General features: G+C 38.5%; 1 protein-coding gene across 1 annotated transcript in view; it reads right to left on the reverse strand.

Annotated features, from left to right (window-relative positions):
• TENM1 (teneurin transmembrane protein 1) overlaps window positions 1–26435 on the reverse strand; it is a 734132-nt gene that overhangs the window by 241353 nt on the left and 466344 nt on the right. The window contains exons 9-13 of the mRNA XM_042974325.1: window positions 17695–17894; window positions 16260–16470; window positions 11050–11151; window positions 9305–9499; window positions 5978–6178 (exon numbers count right to left, since the gene is read on the reverse strand). Of these exons, the coding sequence (XP_042830259.1) occupies window positions 5978–6178; window positions 9305–9499; window positions 11050–11151; window positions 16260–16470; window positions 17695–17894 (909 nt within the window). The remainder of the gene's footprint in view (window positions 1–5977; window positions 6179–9304; window positions 9500–11049; window positions 11152–16259; window positions 16471–17694; window positions 17895–26435) is intronic.

Genomic DNA, 26435 nt, shown 5'->3' on the forward strand with positions numbered 1-26435 from the left:
ACCATGGTATGACAAGCTTTGATTGTATTCCTCTCGAGGTAGTTTTTAAAGACTAATGAGTTAACCTCTGTGAAGTACCATGAGACCCTCAGGTGAAAGATGCCTCTATCAAGCATCACTATGGTGCTGTGACAATACTCAATGTATCTGGAAGACAGACTGAAAGTAATCAGTAAACCATTCACTGTGGTCCTTTTGGTATCGGAGCAGCACAGTTAACATGCTAACAGCTAAGCTTCATGCGCTTAGAGGAAGAAAATGATCAATGGCAAAGAGCATATCCACCTTTGAAATGACATGATCCATTATAAGAATCAGATGTTAAATTGCTTCCTGTACTGAGCACACTCAATTAAAAGTCTGCACAGTGAGATCATCTTGATGGTTAAATATGCTCTGTGGGAACAACCTTTATGGAGCTTAAAAATCACAGAAGGACTATTCCTACCATGACACTAGAGATTTGCAAGGCATTTCCTGCCCCTATTTTTCAATTTGGTAGTTTTATTAGGAAGGCTTTTGCCTGTGAGCCTGCTGAGTTTGGGGTCATACCTATCCACCCTTTTGCTTCTTTGAGCAAGAGATGATTCTAGTGTTCTTTTTCTATTGGACCCAGAATGGATGAGTGTGGCTTTAGTCCGGGATCTCTGGACAAAAATGTATCATTCATGCACTTGATAGTTGATGCCCTTCATCTCCTTGAACCTGCTCTTCTCTGTAAGCTCATCTATTCACCTGAGTGCCAGCTCCTTGTCTAACTCTTCCTTCTTTCTCTGGTGGGGGTAAGGATGGAGGGCTGAAAAGAACTCCAGACACAAAATGAAATCGGCAGAACTGGCTCCTACTTGTAAGTTTGCCTGCAACTGGCCAGGTCTTTGGTCTTGGATGACTTCTTTCACCTCTCCGGCTCTCGGTTTGCTCATGTTTCAAAAACTTGAAACATCCTTCACTGTTTACCACTTGTCTCACCCCTGCCAGACTGCAAGCGCCGCTGGTGCAGGAATCTTTATTTTCCTCACTGATCCTCAAGATCCTAGCATGTGGCACATAGTAGGTGCTCAATGAAAATTTGTTTAGTAGAGAAGTAACTCATTTGTCTGTTAGCGGTGTTCACCATTTATCCAGTCTCCCACCATGGACATCACAGAGTCCGTGAAAATTCTTGCCTCCCCTGGCACATATCCAGTAACCAAGTCCTGTTTCCTAGCTTCTCTCATACCCATCCTTTCATCTCCATCTGCGCTTAAATTCCCTCATATCAACTTTTCTTTACTTTTTACCTCACTTTTTTTATATTCAGAGTGATCATTCTAAAATGTAAATAGTCATGACACTAACCTCTTTAAACCCCCTCAGTGGCTTTCCCATTGTCCTCGGGATCAAGTCTAAACTCCTAGGTGCGGTATACAGTCCCCTTCAGGGCTGTGGTCTTTTGTGACTACTTCCTAGACCTTCGAGTGAGGCTAAATACACCTTGTGCGTTGCACCTCTCTCTTTTATAGCTTAGTGAGAGGCATTTTAAATCTTTGTTCACACTTGTCTCCCCAGCTATAGATACGTTTGATCACGAAGTATCTCATCGCCTCACATGAGGACAGGGACATAATAGGGGAAATGAACAATTCAATGAGGGGGTTAGACCAGTTCGGTGGCTTCCACCTCTGGGCAAACTGCTTCACCTGTCTGTGCTGCCGAGTATTAGAATCCCTACTGATGCTGAGGCAGGTGGCCCAGAGGCCACCACATCTATGAAACATTGAGGCAGACATCTGTACATTTTCTTCCAGACCTAATCTTCTATAGGGCTCTCACATTGGGGGGCTCTCACGCATGGTGAGGACCATGTGATTTACTTGGACGGGTAAGGGTGATTTGAGGTGAGGGAGGCGTAGCGTAGGGTTGGGGTACTTCGTCCGCAAGGGGGGCAAGTGTAGAGGCATGTTCATAATTAGCCTTTTATTCCCCTTCTGAGTCATTTCTGCTGACAGGCCTGGTGCATGTCTTTGTGTATTAGGTGGAAGGGGTGGGCTGTGGAAAGAGAAACTCTCAGCACACGGAATTTCACGTTGACTCATTGGAAATACAAATATTTGAAATTGTACAATTGGTAAGAGGTGTATTGCCAAAAATTTTACCCAATTCTGTGGCATCAGGAAGGACACATGAGGGATGTGAGTGGCCTGAGGGAGAAACTATATGATACATATTCACTATTCAAACAATAAATGCTTATTAAGTCATATATAAAGAGGCCAGTTTTTGACTAAATGCTAGGAACCCTCTCATGGTAAAGATATTATATATTGGTGTTCTCTAGGGTCTTGACTTTCTTCATTCTTATTCTCTGCACTCTTCTTGGACAATAATGTGCATTCCTAAGGTCTGAACTATATCCCAAATATTTGTTTCCAGTTCAGAGTTCTCCCATAAATTCCATTCTTGAGTATCAATCTGTCACGGGACCTACCAACCCAGATCTTCTGCAGGCATCTCTAACTTAGCACGTCCAAAACTGACCTCACCAGGTCCTGTCTCTTTGCCCAAACCTGGCTTTTTGACTGTGCTTAAAAAAAAAAGTTTATTTATTGGGGTGCCTGGGTGGCTCAGTAGGTTAAGCATCCAACTTCAGCTCAGGTCATGATCTCACAATTCATGGGTTCCAGCCCCGCGTCGGGCTCTGTGCTGACAGCTCAGAGCCTGAAGCCTGCTTCGGATTCTGGGTCTCCATCTCTCTCTACCCCTCCCCTGCTTGTGTTCTTTCTGTCTCTCAAAAATAAATAAAAACATTTCATAAAAAGGTAAAAAATAAAATAAAATGTTTATTTATTTATTTTGAGGGTCAGGGAGGGGCGGAGAGAGAGAGAGACAGGGAGAGACAGAATCCCAAGCAGGCTCCGAGCTGTCAGCACAGAGCCCGACGTGAGCTCAAACTCACGAACCACGAGATCATGCCCTGAGCAGAAATCAAGTCTATTTAACTGACTGAGCCACCCAGGCGCCCCTCTGCGTGTGCTTGTTTGGTATCAGCTGGTGGTGCCTCCTTTTACCTAGCGATTCAGGGTAGTTATCTTTGGCTCCTCTCTGTCCCTCATCTGCTGTGCTAACTCCTTTCTGGTATGTCCCCGCCTCGCTATTCTCGCAAGCGCCGTGTGTCAGCTCCAGCCCTCCCCAGCACTCCACTCCTGGGCAACTCTGATCATCACATCGCCCTTGTCCCTTAGGCCCCCAGGTCAGGCATCGCCTCCTCTCAGGTTCCTGAAAGAGTGGTCTATCTCCCGTGCAGTTTGTTGTAAACCACTCGGTGGCTTCTGACTGTGTCAAGGGGAAATGCAAATCCCTTAGCATGGTGTGTAAACCCAACTCCCTGTGTTCTAGCCCTGCCCCTGTCTCCTCTTGGATTTCTAGGCTGCAGCTATGCCCAAGGACTGGCAAACCCTCAGTCACGGCATTTGCATTCATAGCTCTATTTCTTTAAGTTACTCCATCTGCCTGGAATGTTCTTTCCCCTCTTGTCCACGTGATGAACATGTGATCATCTTTCTAATGTGGATTCAAATGTTGACTCCTTCAAAGTCTTCCCTGACTATGGGGCCTCTTCTCACAGAAATACCCTACTGTCCCCTTTTTGTGTTCTGCAGCACAGTCCAATAATACTTTTTTTTATACAGTGAATTAGGTCACAGGCCTCTAGAGGACAGGATAGGGCAGGACAGTGGTTAGATGTACAGAACGTGAAGCCAGAATAGCTTATTAGCCCAAGTTCCGGCTCTATTACTTGTTATACGGATGACTTTGGGCAAGTTATTTAACCTCTCTGTAGCTCAGCTTCCTTGTTCGTAAAATGGGCACACTTATAGTACTTATCTCACAGAGTTGTTATGAAGATTAAACGAATATATGTACAACACCTAGAATATTGCCCATTAGGGGTGCCTGGGTTGCTCAGTGGGTTAAGCGTCCCAACTCTAGATATTGGCTCATGTCGTGATCTCATGGTTCTGTGCTGTCAGTGCAGAGCCTGCTTGGGATTCTCTCTCTCCCTCTCTGCCCTACCCACCCCTCCCAAAATGAGTAAATAAGCTGTAAAACAAACTTAAAGAAAGAATAGCGCCTATTACATAATAATTGTTATGTGAGTGTGTGCTTTAATAACAACACAAACGTTAATCTTATTTTAAATTTGAAGCTCCAGACATACCATATCTGACACATGAAGGAATGGAAGGTGGTCAATGACATGTAGCAAATAAATGAATAGTCAGCCTAGAGCCACACTATAAAGTCCCATAATACCCAGTTACTTCCTTTTTGTAAACATCTTCTAGCTTGCTCTAAGTGTCTTTTCCACTGGACTGGAAGCTCCTTTTGTCCAAGGACCACATCCATCTTGTTTGCCACCACATCCCCAGCACCAAGCACCATGACAAGCACACAGCAGGCACACATGCATTTGCTAAGTATATAAATGAATAATTTTAAGGTCTATAGTTTAGTTATTATTAGTTAAAATTTATCATTTTACCCATTTCTGAAAGTGTAAAATGCAATCCTCTCTCCCATATTACTTGTATGTGAGGCAACAAAATTTTGTACAGTAAAGTATCATGTTAGGCTTAATTCTCTTAACAGAGGGGCTTTCTCATTTCTTTACAGCACAGGTTTGGAGACTTTTTGGTTCATAAACTAATTCTGTGGTACAAAAAGTCCCACCGAGCTCCTAATCTTTCCCGTTTACCACATGTCATTTTACATCCTCAACAAAATTCACAGGCAGAGGTTCTGTAGGAGTTATTATTTGTTCATTCTACTCATTGAATGAGCACATGGTCCAAGGGTAAGAAAACAAAGTATAAAGAACTACCCATTATTTTTAGTTTAGGTGGAAAAACAAATCACGTACACAAATACCTACATCACGATGCCATTTTTACTGTCTAGCAATGAGTACGGTGGGATTTCAGAGGATCCTCTTGATGTGATCAGGAGAGGTTTTATAGAATAGCAAAAACTGTAGTTGGTCTTGGTGGGTGGGCTGGATTTTTTTTTTTCTTTTTAAGTATATCCATTTATTCTGAGAGAGACTGAGAGAGCATGAGCAGGGGAGGGACAGAGAGAGGGAGAGAGGGAATCCCAAGCAGGATTCGCACTGACAGTGCCTAGCCCGACATGGAGCCTGAACGCATGAACCGTGAGAACTCGAGCCGAGATCAAGAGTCCGACACTTAACCTACTGAGCTACCCAGGCACCCATGGGCTGGATTTTCCTAGGTTAGAAAGGTACCAGCATTCCCCACCGGGGAAAGGGCATGGAGAAAAGTGTGAACGTGGCATGCCCTGGGAGGGGGCAGAGCATACAGAGTACATTCACAGAAGGAGGGATTCATGCAAGAAGCAGAAGTAGAAGACAGGTTGGAGACAGAGGTTTGGGAGAATCTGTGGTGGGCTTTTAATAACAGGCTAGGATATCTGAAGTTTATTTCTAGACAGGGGAGACCTAGAGCTGATTTTAAGGTAAGGAATAGGAAAAGGAAAGCCAAGTCGTGGGAAGAGCAATTGGGCGGCAATATGGCAATGTATAAATAGAGTTCCTGAGCTAAGTTCTGTTTCTAAGTGATGGAACACCCAGTGGAAATACTCAGCAGATGACTAGAAGTGAAGGATTATTTGGGGGGAGATACAGCTTTGAAATAACCTGTATAGAACTGATGGTAGGAGGCTCAGGGAAAGACAAAACTATGGGAGAATACAGAATGAGGACAGAGCTTCAAGTACAGACCTACAACGGAAAATACAAGGAGAAGCCCAGTAGCATGTTGCATATGAAAACCCAGTAAAATACTAGCGTAGGAAATACTTGGAAGTCCTTTATGACCCGTGAAGTCATACAACCCAGACTTTAACAAGTTCTACCTTAAGGCAAAGGCCAGTGAGAGTTTGGGAGTGGAGGAAGGAAGAGAAGGAGGTAACTCCAGTGTACCTGTTGAACAGTCAGATCCAGTCCACTTGGGATCACAGCTACACACCCCAGTGTCCAGAAGGAAAGTCCCGTGTCCTGAGCACTGCTCTTGACATATAGGAAGTGGAGTTTCACAGTTGACTCCTCCCCAACCAGTAGAACAGTGACATTCTCCTTTTACACAGATGCCATGGCTGGAACACATAGGGTCCAAGCAGTCTTCTGAAAGCCCCAAAAAAGAAGGAAAAAGGTTGAAAGTGAACAGGTGTTGCCTATATACTTTAGGATGATGAAACTGAGATACTCACACTTGATTTCCTAATACGTCATTAATATGGTATTAAATTAGGTAATAAAATGTCTCATACAAAGGCTGTATTCAAACCAGGAGATGATTAATACTTAAAAATATGTAGGGTATCATAAAGGTTGCATCCTAAAATTAGAAGACGAAGGAAACCACACATACGTTGCTTAAAATTGTTACGCAAGGTGTAGTACTCCCACATAAATGGGTGGCTGCACCAGTGTGGGCTTTCAACAGGAATTCCTTGGCTTCGCAAGAAAGCCTAAGAATTTTGGGGAAGTCATTCCTTGTCTTTTCTGAAATTGGAATCCTAGCTCTGAGAATCGGCTTTCACTTGGTATGTCTAGAGTAGTGTGTGTGTGTGTGTGTGTGTGTGTGTGTGTGTGTGTATGCACATATTACATATAAATCAATATATAAAATATAGAAATATACTACACATATATGTCTACAAATATAAAATATATATAAAAATATTAAAACATAAAATATTAAAAATATTAAAACATATTTTTAGGCTTAGATTATTAGGTATTAGGTGAGCTGACTGCTGTTACATGAAATCATACAACATCATCAATTTATTATAATCTTTCATTAATTTCTCAGAAGCACTGAAAATGTAACATTCTCAACAAAATTTTAAAAATTATTAAAAAAATTGTGTGGCCTCTCCTTCCATCAGGATGCCGTGACATAGTCTTTGATGATTTAGAATATCACAGATGTAATTCTATTTGTCTCTAATTCTGGGAGTCTGGAAATTTTTGGACACATTCTAACAAATGTATAAACTCTTAGAAGTAGATCCCTATACTTGCCTTGGGGAAAATTGTTTTGTGTTTTTAATTGAGGGGCCATTCCATGGGAAATGACAAGGTTGTTTCCAAATTTCTACTCTCTCGATACAATAAGATGAAACTAAAATGATTCCACATAATGAGGGGAGTATGCTTTGAATAAGTAATTCAAAAAGTATTCCAGCAATGAAACAGACTGATAAAACCTGCCTTCATTCATAAGACTGGTCTGGTCTCGGGTGTGGCTTTTGGTAACGGAACAGAGCCTAAGCATTGTTACAATTAGTGCTATTGTATTATAATTAGCCCATAACCTTACGGTCATTAGCACAGTGCTTTAGTTCCTGAGCTAATCAGCAAATAAATACTAAAAGGTACATCTGATTTTATTTTGTTCATTATTTGGATCAAGAGGGAAAGTCTAAAAGTACAGAATATTTTTTAGAAGGAGGCTATTTTGTTACATTAAAACACAACAACTATAACAAACAAAATAATACTGAACTTAGTTTGTTTTATTAAAAGTCCACCTTCAAGGAATACGTAAGTCATACTTAAATCAGAGGCACAAAGCCATATGTCTGAATGAGCCAGCAAGCAGCATACATGAATGAGATGAACTGGACGTAAGAAGCCAGTGTGTTGGGAGGGAACTGAGAGAAGGGTCCAGTTTAAAGGAAACTGCGGCTGCTTGGTTCCAGCTGATTATCGCCATGTGGGAACACAGGCCCATGGTATCAGATTTTCCAGTTGCTCAAGAAAGACCAAAATGAGAGATTTTTATAGGACACTTCTCTATTTTTAAATTTTGGCAAATAGATCACATAGGGAAAAAAAAAAAAACCAATAAAAACACTACCACCACCACTGTTGTGTGACCCAAACACAACCCATCCATAAGCCCAGTTCAGCCTGTGAGTTTCTGGTCTATGACCTTTAACTTAAAACATTTTTTTTCTGCTGTATTTGACAAGCTTATACTGTTAAATATGGTGGGTATTCCTCCTTGCTACCTTGGTTATTCTACACATTTTCTTAGAGATCCCTAGAAGGGAAATTTAAGCTAAGTCCTCTTTCAAGTGCCTCCCAAATTTTGATCAGAAGGGTCTAAATTAATGAGGTTAAACATTTTCATGGAGAACTGTAGATGCTGTGAGGGGTATCATTGTTTGGGTGCACATGCATATGCCCATGTAACGTCTGAGTTTACAACTTAAACATAATGACTGCAGTTGGATAACCATAAAAACGATTTCCAGACGTAACTCAGGAACTCTGGTGTCCTGTCCAGGCCCAATGCCATTCACTGGAACAGATATAATCTTCACGCCAAAATTCTACGATTGCTAACGGGAGGTGGAAAGCTAAACTCTTGGAGCGGAATGAGATTAAGCCCTTTAGAATGCTGTGTAATAGTCTTAATGAGCCATCTTTAAAAAGCAATTATAGTGCATTTTCAGCAGCCTCTTTCCTGAACAACAGTTGTGATGAGACCATCTCCCATGGTAATGGTTTAATATTATTTCTGAAATCAGTCTTATTTGAGGAATGTGGCATGAAAAAGGTCTGATTACTAGTAAACTTATTTTCCAATGTGTCTCTTTAAATGATGAAACTATTGCCATTTCAAAATATGTTTGTGCGTCGTGTGTGTAAAGGTTCCTTTGGAGTGACTTTTAATATAAAGGCACTGCCTTGAAACTCATTAGTGGTCCGCTGGCTTCCTTAGGCATGGAGGTCAAGTTCCAGCATGAGGTATGTAAAAATAAATACTATAAAGCAATAATAATAATGGTAATTACAAATCGCTCCCAAAGAAAACATTCAATGAAATCATTCCAAATGTGCACCCATGATTATTTTTAGCATGTGTTTTAAAGTAAGATACAGCCTAATGTAGTGTGGAACAACGAAAGCAGTTGAATTAACACCTAATGTCATCAATATGGAAATTCTCAAGTTATGAAGCAGTGTTAGAAATGGGGGGGGGGGGAGAAACACCATTTTTCATGACTGCTCTGCAAGTGTCCCAGATACAGCCCTGCGTTAATGTTAGAGACTGTCTGAAGAGACATGAGTTCCCCAGACTCCAGCCCCCTTCTCCATGTACTCAAGACATATTGAACATTTACGGTTTGCAGAGACTACCTGCATCTCTACTAGATGCATCTCTACAGAATGACAGTTGCACAATTCGGTGAGAGAAAAGCCTGAAGCAATAGATTAAAATGGGGCTCTGACCTTCCTCGCATATTTCTCCTTTGTATCCTGGCACACAGATGCAGACTCCCATGATGCAGGTGCCGTGACCAAAGCACGTTGGGTCAATGCATTGCTCTTCTGGAACGTCGCACTCTGGTCCCTTCCAGCCATTTCGGCAGACACAGTGTCCTTTCTCGTATTCTCCATTCCCACCACACAGCACAGGGCACGAATCTGAAGGTTGGCAAATGAACTTGTAGTGTTCTCAAAATGCTTTTAAAATCTCCAAAGAGCAATCTTCTATTGATTCTTGTGTAATATTTCAGGCAAAAATTTGTACTATTTCTAACTTAGCCTTTATTAAACAGGCACATCCTTGCGATTACAAATAGAATTTTCCTCTTATGAGAGAGGAAAAAGGATAAGTTATGAAAATATCCTACGTGAAGAAATTATTTCAAGTATGTGCTTTTGATTCCAACATACCGTTAAACAACTATTATTATTATTACTACTGTTATCATTATTTTATTTATTTTTATTTAAAAAAAAATTTTTTTTTAACGTTTATTTTTGAGACAGAGAGAGACAGAGCATGAACGGGGGAGGGGCAGAGAGAGAGGGAGACACAGAATCGGAAGCAGGCTCCAGGCTCTGAGCCGTCAGCCCAGAGCCCGACGCGGGGCTCGAACTCACGGACCGCGAGATCGTGACCTGAGTTGAAGTCGGACGCTTAACCGACTGAGCCACCCAGGCGCCCCTGTTATCATTATTTTAAACCAAGGTTTTATTTTTTCTCTTATGGCTTTTCTTCCTCAAACAGATGTACGCCACTTTTAGAAAGAAAAACCTGAAAAGTTTAAAAACTGATAAACAGGGAGTATAAAATGTTTTCTTTAAAAAGTCATATATTTAAATACATTTATGCTGGATAGATGTCTACTCCCGTGACACCTGGTGCAGACCTTTATTAGAATACTTAAACTCTGCTTTGTCATTGTTGCCTCCCTATTAAAACTATGGGCTCCTTGAGGGCAGGGCCTGTATCTTGTCTTAGTCAATTTTTAATACCAGCCATCTTCTTCTTAATCCCCACATCCTCCAGATCTGTCATGCTCCCAGGAAGCCAGCAAGTGCTATAGAATTCTCAGCTGAGCAGAATTTAATCTAAGGGAATCTGAGTGGCTGGGAAACCTGAGGTTAAAGTATTAGCAGACTGAGAACTGTAAGAACACACTGAAAATCAGCAGAAAGCATCTCTACCATAGTAACTGTACGCATGGGGTGAAACGCAGTGTGATTTATCTAAAGCTTTTCGAGAATTAAACTACGGGCAAGTCGAGGAAACGGTAAAGTTTGCTGTTTCACTCGTGACTCGCCAGTCTTTACTTTCTAAGGCTCCTTATCGGTTTGCTGGTTGCCTATCCCTTCCCATTTACGCGGGTGTATATAAGCAGTTACGGACGACCCCGGTACAAATTCCACCCGTTCGGTAACTGCCTATCGCCCCTCTCTGAGGTTGTTTCTTTGCACAATAAGCTGGGATAACAGTAGATCTACGTCACCGGTTTCCAAAGGATGTATGATTCAGAAGAGGTAACAGAGTGTTTATAACAAACAGTCTGTGGCAGAGTAAGTGCTCAGCTTTTGGTTGTGGTGGGGGGTGGTGGTGGTTTGCTGCTACTCCTACGGCCACTTCTCTTCCTCCTCTTATTGCTCCTGATTCCGAGTTCTCAAAAGACGTGTATATCCCCAAACCAATTGGAATAACAGAGCAACATTACCTCTCGCGCAGTCAGGCCCCAAGAATCCTGGGAAACAATGACAATGGCCAGAGATACACTCTCCATTTCCATTGCAATTGGTTGAACAGTCATCCATTATTTCTGTTAATAGGGAAAAAGGAAAGAAATGAGCAAACTTCCAGGCTGTAGAGTCCTTAACTTTTTTTTTTTTTAAATTGCAAGAACTCTGGGCCTATAACAATCTTGCCCTCTCCTAGTCTTGGAGCACTTACTGTTTAAAATCAGATGCCAAAGATTTCTGTAAGATGTCACATGTAGTACCAAATTATTACAAGGGCCCTGGATTTGCTGAATTGGCTATTCAAGAGTGAAACTAAAAACCAACCTCATCTCTAAAGTGCATAAAGGGTCTAGATGAATTGTATTCTTATGAGATGTTCGTGACAAAGCTAAAAATGTACTAGAATTATAGGATATTTCTCAAAAGCAAAATGGGCTTAAAAATGCAACCCAAAAGACTAAGTCTACTGTTTATTTTTCAAGTTTAGGTTGTAGCAAATAAAAAATTTCTTCTCTAGCACCTTAAAATGTTTAATCTACTATCTTGACAGCTTAAATATGATAATCAGTATTTCATTTTCATTAATAAGTGACAATGGAAGGCTTTTAAAGTAAGTGTTCATATTAAATTCACCACCACTAAAAGCATTAGAACCTAAGTATTTTGTTGAGAAATGCTTTCTTGACTGTAAATGCTTATCAGTTCTCCGCCACTAATTTCCCTTCAATCCATTCTTAGAGAAGAATAGGTTTCAAGGGAATTGAGAAGGCTTTAAAGGCGCCCATAGGTAGTTCTGGTGACATAAAGATGTGCAGTGCGACAGAACTTTGATAAGTCTTGTGGTTAGTAATTTGGCTGAAAAGGTAGGAAGTTATACAAAAGTCAGGCTCTGACAATGACAAAAATTATTTCTAGTTTAAAATTGTATTTGAGTATAATAAAGTCAAATTCCAAGTCCATGAACTCTTATGGTATGTGTGCTTTCTTCTTTCAGTTTTTTTTTTTTTTTTTAAATCATCTTCTCATTACTCTTTCTGGAAGTTTTCCATACTTAGCATTCTTGGATTCAGAGTTTTACGTTCTGGCCCATTAAACTCATACTTCTCGTATGTACCAGTTTTTCCTTTTCAATCCAAATTATCTACTTCATCTCGTTTCACTTGCATAAGCTATTTCCAATTAGAAGGAGATATTCTAGGAAGTGGTCTTGGCGTCTCCTACTCCGCTGTGAGAATTCATAATGAGGGCCGAGAAATAGCATTTCTTCAATTGTGGCCTTTTGACCACCTGGATCAGTAGATCACTCAAAACACTTACAATGTAGATGCCTAGGCTTTCCTCCAGACCTACTGAATCTGAAGGATGCAGCCCAGGAATCCACAGTCTAACAAAAACCTCAGGTGACCCCACAGGTGGCTCACCTCATTAAGGCACTGAGAACCAATGCTTCAAACAGGAAACTTCCACAGTTAGAGAACTTCTGATCTAGACTTGGGGTTCGGCCTTGGGTAGAATAAAAGCCAAGAGGAAGAAAGTGGTATCTAGTTTTGGGGGGAATTCTTAGAAAGCCGAGAATGAATCCAGGGGCTGTGTGCATAGCCCCCTATTATCACTCAGAAGAGGTTCTTCTTGTCACCCCTGTGTGAATACATCAGATAGCTTTTTGCAGGTTTATGATAACCTGTTCTCTGATCCCTGTGCTAGAAAACTGAACTGGATAAGAAATTTATACGTGGCATTTGCTGAGCGACAACTGGTCTGACGGGAACGGAACGTTTGACAAAGAGCTAACCATTTTTAACTTCTTAAAACACTCGTTATTTTCATAAAATCATTAACTTCTTTAAAAGGTGCTGAAAAGGCACAGAGTTTTTTCCATTCAAAGACGGAACAATTACGTCTCCAGTTTCTATTTAATCTATGTTTCTTGTACCAAGCGATAGTGGCAGTTCTTAAATCTACATTTGGATTTCCCCCGCCCTGGATGGTTAATAGGAGGTCATGGAGGAAGCTTTCAAAGGTAAATATAGTTGAATGTAATTTCACACCAGCTCCTATTGACAACCTTATGCAAGCAGCCTTGTGGGAATGTAGCTATTGTAGAAAAAATGTTTAATAAAGTTTGCTATCAAAATAAATAAAAATCCCTACATCTTATTGACTTATCTAAGATCTGTCTCTGGGCCCACACTGCTGCACAGAACTTAACACCAGCAATGCAAATGAGAAGAGAAGGCAATATAGGGAGGATCTGGAAGCTGCCACCTCCACTGGGTATGAAAGAGACACTGGGACAGCCCAGGGAATCTAGGAGGAGGATGGCTACAGCAGGAACACATAAGTAACTAGTGATGAGAAACAATGTGTTTTTCTATTTATGTTGGCTTCCATGAAATTTTGCCTTCTATCCTTTTTAAAGTTTATTTTTATTTATTTATTTATTTATTTATTTATTTATTTATTTATTTATTTATTTATTTACTGAGAGAGAGAGAGAGAGAGAGAGACAGACAGACAGACAGACAGAGGGGAGGGGGAGAGAGAGAGGGACACAGAATCCGAAGCAGGGTCTGCACCGTCAGCACAGAGCCTCATGTGAGGCTCGAACTCACGAACTGTGATATCATGACCTGAGCCGAAATCAAGAGTCAGATGCTTAACTGTTTGAGCCACCCAGGTGCCTCTTGCCTTCTATCTTTTTAATCTTCCTTCAGAATCACTTCCTCAACTGCAGTTCATTAGAGTCGAGAATGATTTTAAAGTTCTATGCATAAAACTCTACTTTTATTCTAGAGTCTAAAACCCCTCGATATCTGCATCTGCACTGATGATGGGTTTTGCTCCTGGCAGGTTTTCTTATGGGAGAAACTAAAGGTAATGGATAATCTGATGGAATGATTACGGCCTGAAGGGCATGGGCTTTGGAGTCAGACATACTTGGTTGTCTCAAATCTCAATTTTGCCACTTGTTGGCTGTGAGACTCTATCAGATTATTTACTCATTTCAAGCCTCCATTTCCTTATTTGTTATATAAATATCACTACACCTATGCTATCAGTGTTGTGAAGGGAATCAAACAAGATTATTGAATGTAAATCATTTGGTACAGTGTTTGGGGGCAGAATGGCACTCCATAAGTGGTATATATTATCATGTTATAGAGCAGGTTGGCTGAGATTAGGGGATATTGACAACTCTGTCTATACTACTGGAAAATAATATATATTAATATAGGCCTGTGGCTAGCCTATATTAGTCATTCAATAAATGCTTATTGCTAATATTGTCTTGATCCTTATTAGTGGACCAAATAGAGTTAAGATCAATCAACCGATTCTAACATCATGAAATAGAGAACGAACAGCTAAGAACAGCATTTAGCGTAGTCAAATTGATACAAAGCTTAAATTGTTTAATCAAATATATTAGCCTCTCTTTACTGCAGTTAAATTATAAAAACATAAAAAAAATTAATGGGGAGCATTTAGAGCAAATAACTTAATACTTGTGATTTTTTTCAGAAATTTACTTGAATTCTCTTTAAGTGGAATTGCAGAAGTGTTTCTGTTACTTCTAACCGTAAAAACACAACGGATGGGTGGCTCAGTCGGTTGATTGTCCGATTTTGGCTCAGGTCATGATATCACGGTCTGTGAGTTCAAGCCCCGCGTCATGCTCTGTGCTGACAGCTCAGAGCCTGGAGCCTGCTTCGGATTCTGTGTCTCCCTCTCTCTCGGACCCTCCCCCGTTCATGCTCTGTCTCTCTCTCTCTCAAAAATAAATAAACATTTAAAAAAAAATTAAAAACACAACAGAAAAGTAGAAAAAAAACGTGACTTGCATAAGGAAGAAGCAAATACTTTGTTGCATATGAAACTGACAGCGTGATATCTGGATAATAGGAATTCTATCTCAAAGATTAGCTTCTTTTTGGGAGGAAGTAAGGGACAGGAAAAAATTTCAAGCATGTTTCTGGGTCTATTGATTTTTGAAAGGTTAATAGTTGGGTTAGTGTTTTAACTTGAGCTTACTGGTAAGGATAACAGGAAGAGAGAAAATCTTCACAAATATTTTAGATCTTCTAACTGTTTGATTTCTTAGGAGGAACTCAACTTCCCATGACTCACTGGCATCTGCATTACCAAAATTGGGCCTTGATAGAAAAACAATGTCATGAAAGGTACATCTATTAAATCTGCTCCATTGAGTCTGTTAGCGTTGCAAGAAAGTGTCAGGACTTCAATTTTTTTTTTTTCTAATTTAACAAATATGTTGTCTTTTGAAGATGTAAAATCAATGGAGTTTTTCTCCAGGGGAAAAAAAAATAATCGGTGTATTTTTATAGTCTGATTACTTTAGAGGAAAGTTTTTGTTAATATAATGGCTGGAATACCATTTTCTACTGGGTCAAGGTCTTCAGCATCAAGTAAAAATAGAACATAATTGTTATAAAGAGCAGATGGTATGTCTATTAACAGTCAACACATCTTCCTAAACATATGGTTGAACAGGTTAACTAAAGGATAAAGTGGTGAGAGTTGGATAGAATACGGACAGCTGTAAAATATTTTCCCTTCTTTTAAAAGACATGTGTGTTAGGAAGATTCACACAATAAAATACTATGTCTATGAGATGTTTTCCCTCGGGGCTAAAAAATTCCAAAAGAAAGGGCTATGAGTGGTCCAAGTTATTACCCTTAAGACCCTTCTCTGAATACTCGTAGGTTTTTGAAGCCTTAATGGTTCTAGAATCGGTTGTTCTAAAGAAGAGCTGGACTGGTGCTAGTTTCTCCATTTTAAAAAAGGTATTTATTTGCTTTGTCTTTTCTAATGGATCTTGAATGAACAGAGATTCTCTTGCTTATTCCCTTTGTCACTGAAGTTGTTCATCTGTGCAGCCTTGGTAATAATATCATCCAGGTAACTATTCCTGTTGAAAATACATAAAAAGGTACGTGGCAAGTATCCTACAAAGCAGCAAATAATGGAGCATTTAGAAAATCTTAATCAGCATTTGAACAACATTAATGACAACAGTAATATAAGCCTTTCTCGTAGTGACCTATCTTGAATAAGGACTTTAAGGCAGAATGAACGATGGGTTTAAATGACATCTGTATCACTTTAATCACTGCTGTCTTTCTAGAATTATACTGTCAATTCAAAATAATAGTCAAGGCAGCTTACCAATTGCTGTAGTTAACACAAATACTTGCTCCATCTTTTTTCCATCATTGTAGAATGCCAGATACCAAGGCCCTTGGTCCATATACTCTATGAAACCTGTCTCCTGCAGTGAGGTTAAGATCAGGTTCCGAGGGGAGTGTTGGGTATCATCAGAGCCCTTGGAGTCCTGCTTGACCAGCTGTTTTCCATCCATCAATTTTACAAAGTCGAACTGGAACAAATACACGCAAATCTGAGCTACTACTTCTACTTCCAGACTAACGAACATCTCTAGCTTCAACTGCTCTCTTCCACACTTCTTTGCTTTGAAAGAGGAAGTTACTCGTTCTTAATTATACTTAAACATAAAAGTATATGATTAATTCTGAAAAACCCACAATATTTATAAATGTTATAAAATACCTTTCAGTTTTGGAGTATTCAAAATAATTGTCTAAAAATAAATAAACCAAGAAATAGAAAAAAATTGTATTTGGCACTATGCGAGAGAATCTTGATATTTTACTAAAGTATCAGAAGATACTCGAAACCACACATTCCCCTCAAAAAAGTTATCATGATCTTCTCTACAAATTTAAGAGTTTTACAGTTTTTAAAACAAATAAACAGTCAAAAATTTGAGGACATTCGTAATTTACTACCTTTGTGGTAGCATATTTAAATATTCAAAGAACCCCCTCCTTTTTCCCCCTAATCAGTGGACAAGCACATGGCACACATTTCCTTGGGCATTTTAAGAGTCACATTTGAATGGCATTCTATTTCCCTGCCTATTCCCATCCAGAAGGTAAGATGTGGACTATGGTCCTATCTGTTGGAAAAAAAAAAAAAGCAATCCCCTGATGGTTATGATTCCTTACGCTACTTCTTAGATGGAGCAAGGCCCCAAATGGGTTCGTGCAAGAAAGAGATAAGGGGGGAAAATGAGAGAAATGAGGTGGTTAGCGTTTATAGAAGGGCTTTCTAAACCACAGAAGATTTACGTATTTGAGTTATTATTAACAATCACAAGAAAAAATTTCTACCCATAAGATAAAACCTGCCTTTTAGACTCATTTCCCTTATTGATTTGCATTCTTCATCGGGACAAGGGGTCAAGACCATATGGGGCCAGCGAAGGAGGTGTGGTCCCAAAAGCTAAGTAAGATGAGGGGGCTGGGATGACTCATGATCATCTTATTCCAGGAAACAGAATTCAAATTTCAAGAATATTTTCTTAAACTTCCTTTTCTGAATCTGCTCTGCTAAATGCTATTGCATATTTCTCAGTCATTTTTGTTTTCATTCGTTTGAGTGTGATTATTCTGGATATTTGCTCATTACAAAAACTGTCTGCCTTCACCTTTGATTCCCACATACTTTGCAAGTCACAAACCCTGAACTGTTCATCCCACCACCCTCCAAAGGGTCAAGAAACACCTATAACATCAAATACCTGAGTGTGTGTAGGTGGAATGTTTCTTCTGCCATAAATTCCCAGCAGAGAGTCCTTGGCTAAAGAAATATTGAATTTCAGATATATAGGATGGTGGATAGTAATCTGGAAACGCCAGAATAAGCCGGGTGGAATGGTCTGCATGACTTGTGCACCAATGTCAACTTCTCCGGTGTCTATCGCCCGTCCCTTCTGAAACACTGGTTTTAAAGGTAAAGAAAATTACAGATAATATTAATTGTAATTTATAAAGCGATGGTTTTTAGTTTTTCAGGACAAAAATATCAAAATGACTTACTTAGGTCTTTTTTCCACCACCCTAACCATATTTCAGGGCTTTACACAAATGATCTTCCAAGAAGACTTCCCTAACCAACCACTATACCAGTATCTCCCTTCTCTTGCATTACTGTTACATTTATTTCCATAACTTGATTCATTTTAATCATTATTAAATGGTTAAATTTAAATGGTTAAATGCAGGCAATACAAAGATGAGCAAGATGAGCTTCTTGCTCTCAAGGAGCTCTGAATATAAGAGAAGAAAAAGGACAAACGCACAAATAACCATGTTGTAAAGGAAAATAAATGATTTGGGTATTCAAAGGAGTAAGGAGTATTTGAATGGAGGATACTCCTCATTCCTAGCAGTCTCTATGCCCTTTATCTTCCTTTATTTTTCTTCTTAGTACTTACATCCCTAACATACCACATGTTTTACTTGGTTATTGTTTATTGCCTATTTTCTCCCAAGAGAATAGAAGCTCCATGAGGCTGTGGCTGTTTTGTTCATTGCTTTATCCCCAGTAACTAGAAGAATGTATGCAAATAGTATGTGATCCATACATATTTATTCAATGAATGAATGAATGAATGAATGATTTAGAAAAGGGTATTTATGGGAAGTAGTATTGAAGATGGGCCTTAAAGGGAAGAGAAGATTTCAACAGAGCTGTTGACAAGAATTTTCCACATGAAAGGAATACTTTGTACCAAAAAAAAAAAAAAAGAGGAGAGTCATTAAAGGTTTTTAAGAAGAAGGGAGATATTTGGATACGTTAGAAAAACTAATCTTGAGGCAGAAGGTAGAATGATTTAGAGGTGGAAACACAAGGATGATAGAGAATTATGGAACAATAATTCAGGTGAAATGACCTAAAGATCTAAATTTACAGTGGGCTCAACAGTTCACGTGGAATAAGTACAGTCCAGTCACCTGTAAAATAAACAAGTGGGGCTACACCAAACTAAAGAGCTCTGTACGGCAAAAGAAACAATTAAATAAATTTAAAAGGCCATCTACAGAATGGGAGAAAATTACTTGCAAACCATATATCTAATAAGGGATTACTATCCAAAACACATAAAGAATTCATACAACTCCAGAGTAAAAAAAAAAAAAAGCAAATCATCCAACTCAATAGCAAAATAACAAATAATCCAATGTAAAAATGGGCAAAGGACTTGAACACACATTTTTCCAAAAAAGGCCAATAGGTATATGAAAAGGTACTCAACATCACTAATCATTGGGGAAATGCAAGTCAAAACCACAATGAGATAGCACCTCATACCCGTTTGGTTGACTAGTATCAAAAGATAAGAAATAACAAATGTTGGTAAGGATATGGAGAAAAGGGAACCCTTATACGCCATTGGTGGGTATGCAATCATGGTACAGTCATTTTGGAAAGCAGTACAGTGGTTCCTCAAAAAAAAAGAACTACCATACGATACAGCAATCCAACTTCTGTGTATATATGGAAAGGAACTGAAATCAGGATCCTGAAGACGTATCTACACAGCCACATTCACTGCAGCATTATTCATAATAGCCAAGATATGGAAACAATCTAAATATCCTTTGATGGATGAATGGATAAAGAAAATGTGATACACACAAACATACACACATACACACACACACACTACTCCATTGTGTGTATATATGTATGTGCATATACACACACAGGCAATGAAATATTATTCAGCCACAAAAAAGAAGGAAGTGCTCCCAATTGCAAAAATATGGATGAAGCTGGAGGGCATTATGCTAAGTAAAATAAGCAAGACAGAGAAAGTCAAATTCTATATGATATTGCTTATGCGTGGAATCTAGAAAAGACTAAAAGCCAATCTCATAGAAACAGAGACTAGAATGGTTGCCAGGGCTGGAGGGAGGGGGTACCAAGGTGATGTAGGTCAAAGGGTACAAATTTTCAGTTATAAGCAGGAGCTCTGACAATCTGACATAGAGCATGGCGACTGTAGTTAACAAGATGGTATTACATACTTGAAAGTTGCTGAGAGTAGATCTTAAGCATTCCTACCACACCAAAAAAGTTAACTATGTGAGTGTGAGGTGACGGATGTGTTAATTATCCTGACCTGTTTGATCATTTCTACATTGTATGTGTATATGAAATCATCACATTGTCTACTTTAAATATATACAACTATATTTGTCAATTCTTCCTCAATAAAGTTAAAAAAATCACGTATTACTGAAGAAGTATAAAACTGGGTTATCCTAAAGAATGATACAAATATCAATGAACTTCAGATTATTATACATTTAAAAAATCTTATTGTACTTTCAAGCGTAAATACTAAAAAAATACAAATTTATTTTTCACACTAGCATAGAGAAAATAATATGGAGATAAAAAATAACTTATCTAAACTAAGGCAAGACAGGGAAGGCACAGACTAGATGGATCACTTGGAAAACATAAAGAAGATGGAAGATAAATTATAAAAAAATAAAGAGCAATGAGCTAAATGCTTGTGTCACAAGGTAAGAGTCATCACTCTGAATTAAAAAGTAAAATCTAAAGACATTTTTTTTACCAAAAGTCAAAAGTATAGTATATCTAAAATATAAAGAGATTTATAATAATAAAAGTTATTTTCTCAGGAAGAAGAAAAAAAGGAAGAAGACAATATAAAGGAAGATTCTAGAGCAGCGCTTCTCAAACTTGAATGTGCTTAAGAAGGGCGTCTTTTTAAAATGCAGTTATGATAAAGTAGGTCTGAGGTCGGATGTTTCTCACAAGTTCCCGTAATGCCCGTGTTGCATGGTACACAGCATACACATTGAGAAGCAAGGTTGTTAGGACACTGGGACACTAGGTATGGGGGCTGAGGGAGGGTCAAAACTTCCTCCATGGTTGTGAGTTTGGGTGACTCAGACAATGCCAGTAGCAAATACAAGAAACCTAAAAGGAGCTAGTTAGTGTGAGAGGGTGCTGAGTTTGGACAAGAAGGTCTTTATTATTTATTTCCAAGTTTTCTAATTATTTCTGAGGTACTCCATTACTATATGCTTCTGTGGAATTCTCTGTTGAGTGGAGGGGGGAGGGAAGGGATAGAAGAGGAGGGGCAAGAATTAGTTTGCCTTGACTCTGAGCCACAGGATTGCACCTCAGGGGGGAATTCAATTTGGCCTCTTTCCACACGGCCTTTATATTTTTCAGCCATCAACTCTTTCTCCACACCAAACACAGTTTAAAAACACACATGGTCTCTGTCCTTTGTGTTCACTTGCTATAAAATTAACAGCCCATTAAGAAACACACCTGCAGTGGCTTTATTCAGAGGCCAATGCCTTGCAGCTTTTAACTCCCTAAAATACCTCCATTATTGCTTTTTGTGTTAAGGCCAAGAGTAATAACTATTTTAAGAATGTTCACTGTTAACTGTTAATAATAGATTTCAAATGCAATTTTGAACATAATTATGTATTACAGGACACATAATTTTGTGGAATTGACATTTATAATAAAATATGCCCTTTGAGATGATAAATCACCAACTGAGGACCTTATTTTTCATTGAAAGTTACTTTTTCCCATGTGAGACAGAACAGTCTTGTCCCCAAAGGGTTGATTATACATTTAACTCCTAAGGTCCCGGAGCTGACAAATGTCTTGAAAGAGCAGACAATTAATAGACCGTGTTTATGCGCATACTTCCACTTACAACTTAATGTTCAGTTGGTTCAACTGCCATCCTCATCAGGGGCTCTTCTCACTTCTTAAAATGCATCATTTGGTTGTGCAAACAATATTAAAAATATAAAATAATTTAAAATTAGGTTTGACAAACACTATTTTAACGGTGCTATGAATGACCTTTAATGAATGCAGACGCGGTCATTAAAAAAAAATCAGGGCAAAACTGGCTGATGGACATTAACCTTTATATACGAGCCTTACCAAATGCTACACCGTGTTTCCCTTCTGCACTTTGTATATAGCATCATATACTGCATAACGAGGCTACTTAAATGTTATTCACTAAATCAAAAGAAACTCATGAAGTGTGTTGTTGGAGTTTCCCAGTTCCTAGCACTAGTAAATATCTGAAGCATATATGCTAAGTCATTTATAAAAAATGATTTTAAAAGATGGTCTTACCCTTTGAGATCCTGCATCAGAGTTAAAACAAGATAGATGAAGAGACATGACAACATGAATGAACATGTGGACTATAATTTAAATAAAAATAGCAAAGCAAGCGAGTTGCAGCAATCTGGTGTCGAAGAGAAATTCTCACAGCTTGCAAATGGAAAATTTCTCAACCTCTAACCTTTAGAGTTGAGTGCATCAGAAAGGAAGACATCTCCCTGTTAGCAATCCACATCACTAAACAACCTGCTCCATTTTATCTTCTCTCAAAATTTGTTATGGGTTTTGATGTAGTGATTATTAGTCAATTTACTCTTTAATTTTTTTCTTGATGTAGCTCAAAGGGGGAAGCGGAAGAGAAGAAAATTACATGCAGGCAAACAATATGTGATGTGATTTCCTAAAAACATTCTGCACCGATATAAGTAAGTGGGGTAGGTGTGGTCAAACTTAACGTTGACCCTGATCCTTCAGTTGCGAAGTGTCAGCAGCAGAGTTAAAATGTGGCACTCAGGTATAGTTTTTGTAATGATTCATGTTTTAATTGTCGTTTAACCAGTCACACTCCTACAGCATATCGGAAGGTCTAGGAAGACCAAACTCTCCAGTAACAGAACACGCCCTTGCACAAATCCAAGAGCAAGTGCGGGCTGCCATGGATCATATCAAACTGTGCAGTACTGTACTTATCACAGTCTCACCAATATCCACCAATTTAGTTTGAGCTAAACACTCTCTTTATAGGTTACAACACAGGCATCAACTGCTGAGTGGTAAAAAACAATGGCAGATAGGCCGTGTTGAAGGATGGCAAGCTAACTGATGGTTGCTTAGTTCAAAACGAAAAGGTCAAGCTACCTGGAAGGTAAATACACAGGCCTGGTGACAGACACCGTGTGCAGTGGCTCTACCGACTAAACTAAGGCTTCATTATATCTAGACTCAGACATATGCCTGAATACTAATAACATAATTACTAACAAAATCATCCTTATAAGACAGGGGTAAGTGACTATATTCTGGACATACACAAGTATTTATTTTTTCTACTTAATGCAGCTAGACCGGGCTTAATGATTCTGCACAAAACTCAGTGAAACATTAGTAGAAGATACTGACACGTGGTCACTAAAAGGATTCCAATACCAGGTCCTCATGTAAAAATGACTACGTTAAAGGCTGTGGTATTGTCCGTAACGGCAATCTTAGTAGTCTTGTAAAGGCATTTGCAAATTCCATAAAAGCTATCTAAGCTAAGAAGATACTGCTTTATTAACTGAAGGGAATGCTGTCCAAAGGCACGTAAAAGAAATATGCCTTAAGATCATAGTTGCCTTTCACTTCAGCCAACAGCACATTCAAAGTCTTCAAAAGACATCAATAAATGCCTTTCGGGTGGTCTTTCACCTGAATTAGTCCTAGAATGTGGTTCACGGCTTAAGTGCCATCTTCTTTTTGCTCCATCAAACATAATAATTATTTCATAGTAACAAGTCTTTGTGAAATTTAGAGTATCCGTGCTTCGAACAAATTGGGGGTGTGAAATCAAGCCCTAATCCCTATGATCAAAAGCTGTGAAGAAATCTAAAGGGGACAGTGAAAACTTACCCTACCCTTTCCATCTAAGTAACTTTGTATGATTCTCCTTATATGAACCATTGAAGAAAAATACGTATTCAACTCTTAATTCTTCAGGGACAGATTTTCCAGGTTGCGTATTACACATGCTTTTTATATTGGTTCTATAACCCAAGAGTAGGTAGGAGAAAAAAAAAAGGAAGAATGAACCTTGTATACATAGTAGGCACTTGGTAAATACTGTTTGGATGAATTAATAAAATAGTAATCTTAATAATTTATTTAGTAATGTTGATCACTTATTTTGACGTTTCGGTACAAGGGTTAGTGGAAGAACTGAAACTATCGCCACATGGAACCCTTTGGGAATTAACTGTGAATAAAATATGTTTAGAAATAAAATTCCCCCACCTTCCTGATACTGATAACAGATAGCTGATTGTGTGGAAAAGTCCATTAACGAATATTACACTTGAGAAATACATTAGTGTGTAAGTGTAAACAGTTATGTTCAGAAACTGAGACTTTACATTCCAGGACAGTAGCTCATCTAGTATTACATACACCTCAGACAGAAGTGAAATGGTATTGTTAAAAATCTCACCATTAATTAAAGGACTAATTTTGAATTGCATTCTGACTCTGTATATCTGTTTGTTGAACATATTATCACTTAAGAGACATAATTCCCTTTGTACAAGTATTTCTTTAAATTTTGTCACAAGATTTCCACTTTCCCTAAAAAGTTTCACAGTTCTTCTGGTGTGTTATAATGACCACTAAGTGGTATTCACAAACATTGGTTTCCAATTTTCTGGCTCTCCTGACATGATATACAATCTCATATACTGAAACACAAATTATGTTTGTAGAACAGTATGTTGATTATTACCAATAGTACACGGAGTAGCCAATCTCTTTGAATTTCTTCGGTGAAAACTAGAATATGAAACTCAAATTTATCATCACATGTTACATATTCAAACATTTACTCAGAGTCATGGGTTAGCATGGTATAAAATAACCTCCTTAAAAGAAAATAATATTCCCATTAGCAACAAAAAAAACCCATATTCAAAGCTTAATGAATAAATATGGAAACATGCACTGAAAAGTCAAAAAAGGAAATTAAAAGAAAGGGTTTCCACTTATATATAATATCAAAAAGAATAAAAACCAGGGATGAATTTAACAAAAAAACTTGTAAGACTTGTACCCTGAGAAATACAAAACAACACTGAAAGAAATTGAAGAAGATCTAAATAAATGGAAACACATCCATATTCATGGATTACAAGATTTACTATTGTTAAAATGGCAATACTTCCTAACTGATCTGCAGATTCAATGCAATCCCCATGAAGATTCTAAGTCCCATTCTGATGGCCAACCGACACATGAAAAAATGCTCCACATCACTCATCATCAGGGAAATACAAATCAAAACCACAATGAGATACCACCTTACACCTGACAGAATGGCTAACATGAACAACTCAGGCAACGACAGATGTTGGCGAGGATGCGGAGAAAGAGGATCTCTTTTGCATTGTTGGTGGCAATACAAGCTGGTGCAGCCACTCTGGAAAACAGTATGGAGGTTCCTCAAAAAACTAAAAATAGAACTACCCTACGACCCAGCAATTGCACTACTAGGCATTAATCCAAGGGATACAGGTGTGCTGTTTCGAAGGGACACATGCACCCCCATGTTTATAGCAGCATTATCAACAATAGCCAAAGTATGGAAAGAGCCCAAATGTCCATTGATGGATGAAGGGATTAAGAAGATGTAGTATATATAGACAATGGAGTATTACTCAGCACTCAAAAAGAATGAAATCTTGTCATTTGCAACTACGTGGATGGAACTGGAGGGTGTTAACGCTAAGTGAAATTAGTTATTCAGAGAAAGACATAAATCATATGATTTCACTCATATGAGGACTTTAAGAGACAAAACAGATGAACATAAGGGAAGGGAAACAAAAATCATATTAAAATAGGGAAGGGGACAAAACAGAATTGACTCATAAATATGGAGAACAAACTGAGGGTTGCTGGAAGAGTTGTGGGAGGGGGAATGGGCTAAGTGGGTAAGGGGCATTAAGGAATCTACTCCTGAAATCATTGTTTCACTATGCTAACTAATTTGGATGTAAATTTTAAAAAATAAAAAAAAATAAAATTAAAAAAAAAGATTCTAAGTCCCATTTTCCAGAAGTACACAAGCTGAACTAAAATTCATGTGGAAATTCAAGGAACCCAGAATAACTAAAGCCATCTGTGAAAAAACTAGGAAAACATTAGAGGCCTCACACTTCCTGATTTCAAAATTTATTACAGGTACAGTAATGGTACTGGTATTACGGCAGACATATTGATCAATGGGACAGAATTGAGAGTCACGAAATAAAATATCACATTTATGGTCAACCTAATTGCATCAAGGGCACCAAGACAATTCAATGGGGGAAAGAATAGCCTTTTCAACAAGTGGTAAGGGACAAGTGGATATCCACAAGCAAAAGAGGGAAGTTAAATGGCTCCCTCACACCATATACAAAAATTAACTCAAAATGGATCAAATATCTACATTTAAGAACTAAACCTATAAAATTCTCAGATGAAAACACAGGGGTGAATCTCTCTGACCTTGGATTTGGCAATAGTTTCTTAGATATGATATCAAAAGCACATACAACAAAAAACAAAATAGATGCATTTGACTTCATCAAAATTAAAAACTTCTGT

The sequence above is a fragment of the Panthera tigris genome, chromosome X (genome assembly GCF_018350195.1).
Source record: "Panthera tigris isolate Pti1 chromosome X, P.tigris_Pti1_mat1.1, whole genome shotgun sequence".
NCBI classification, from domain to species: domain Eukaryota; kingdom Metazoa; phylum Chordata; class Mammalia; order Carnivora; family Felidae; genus Panthera; species Panthera tigris.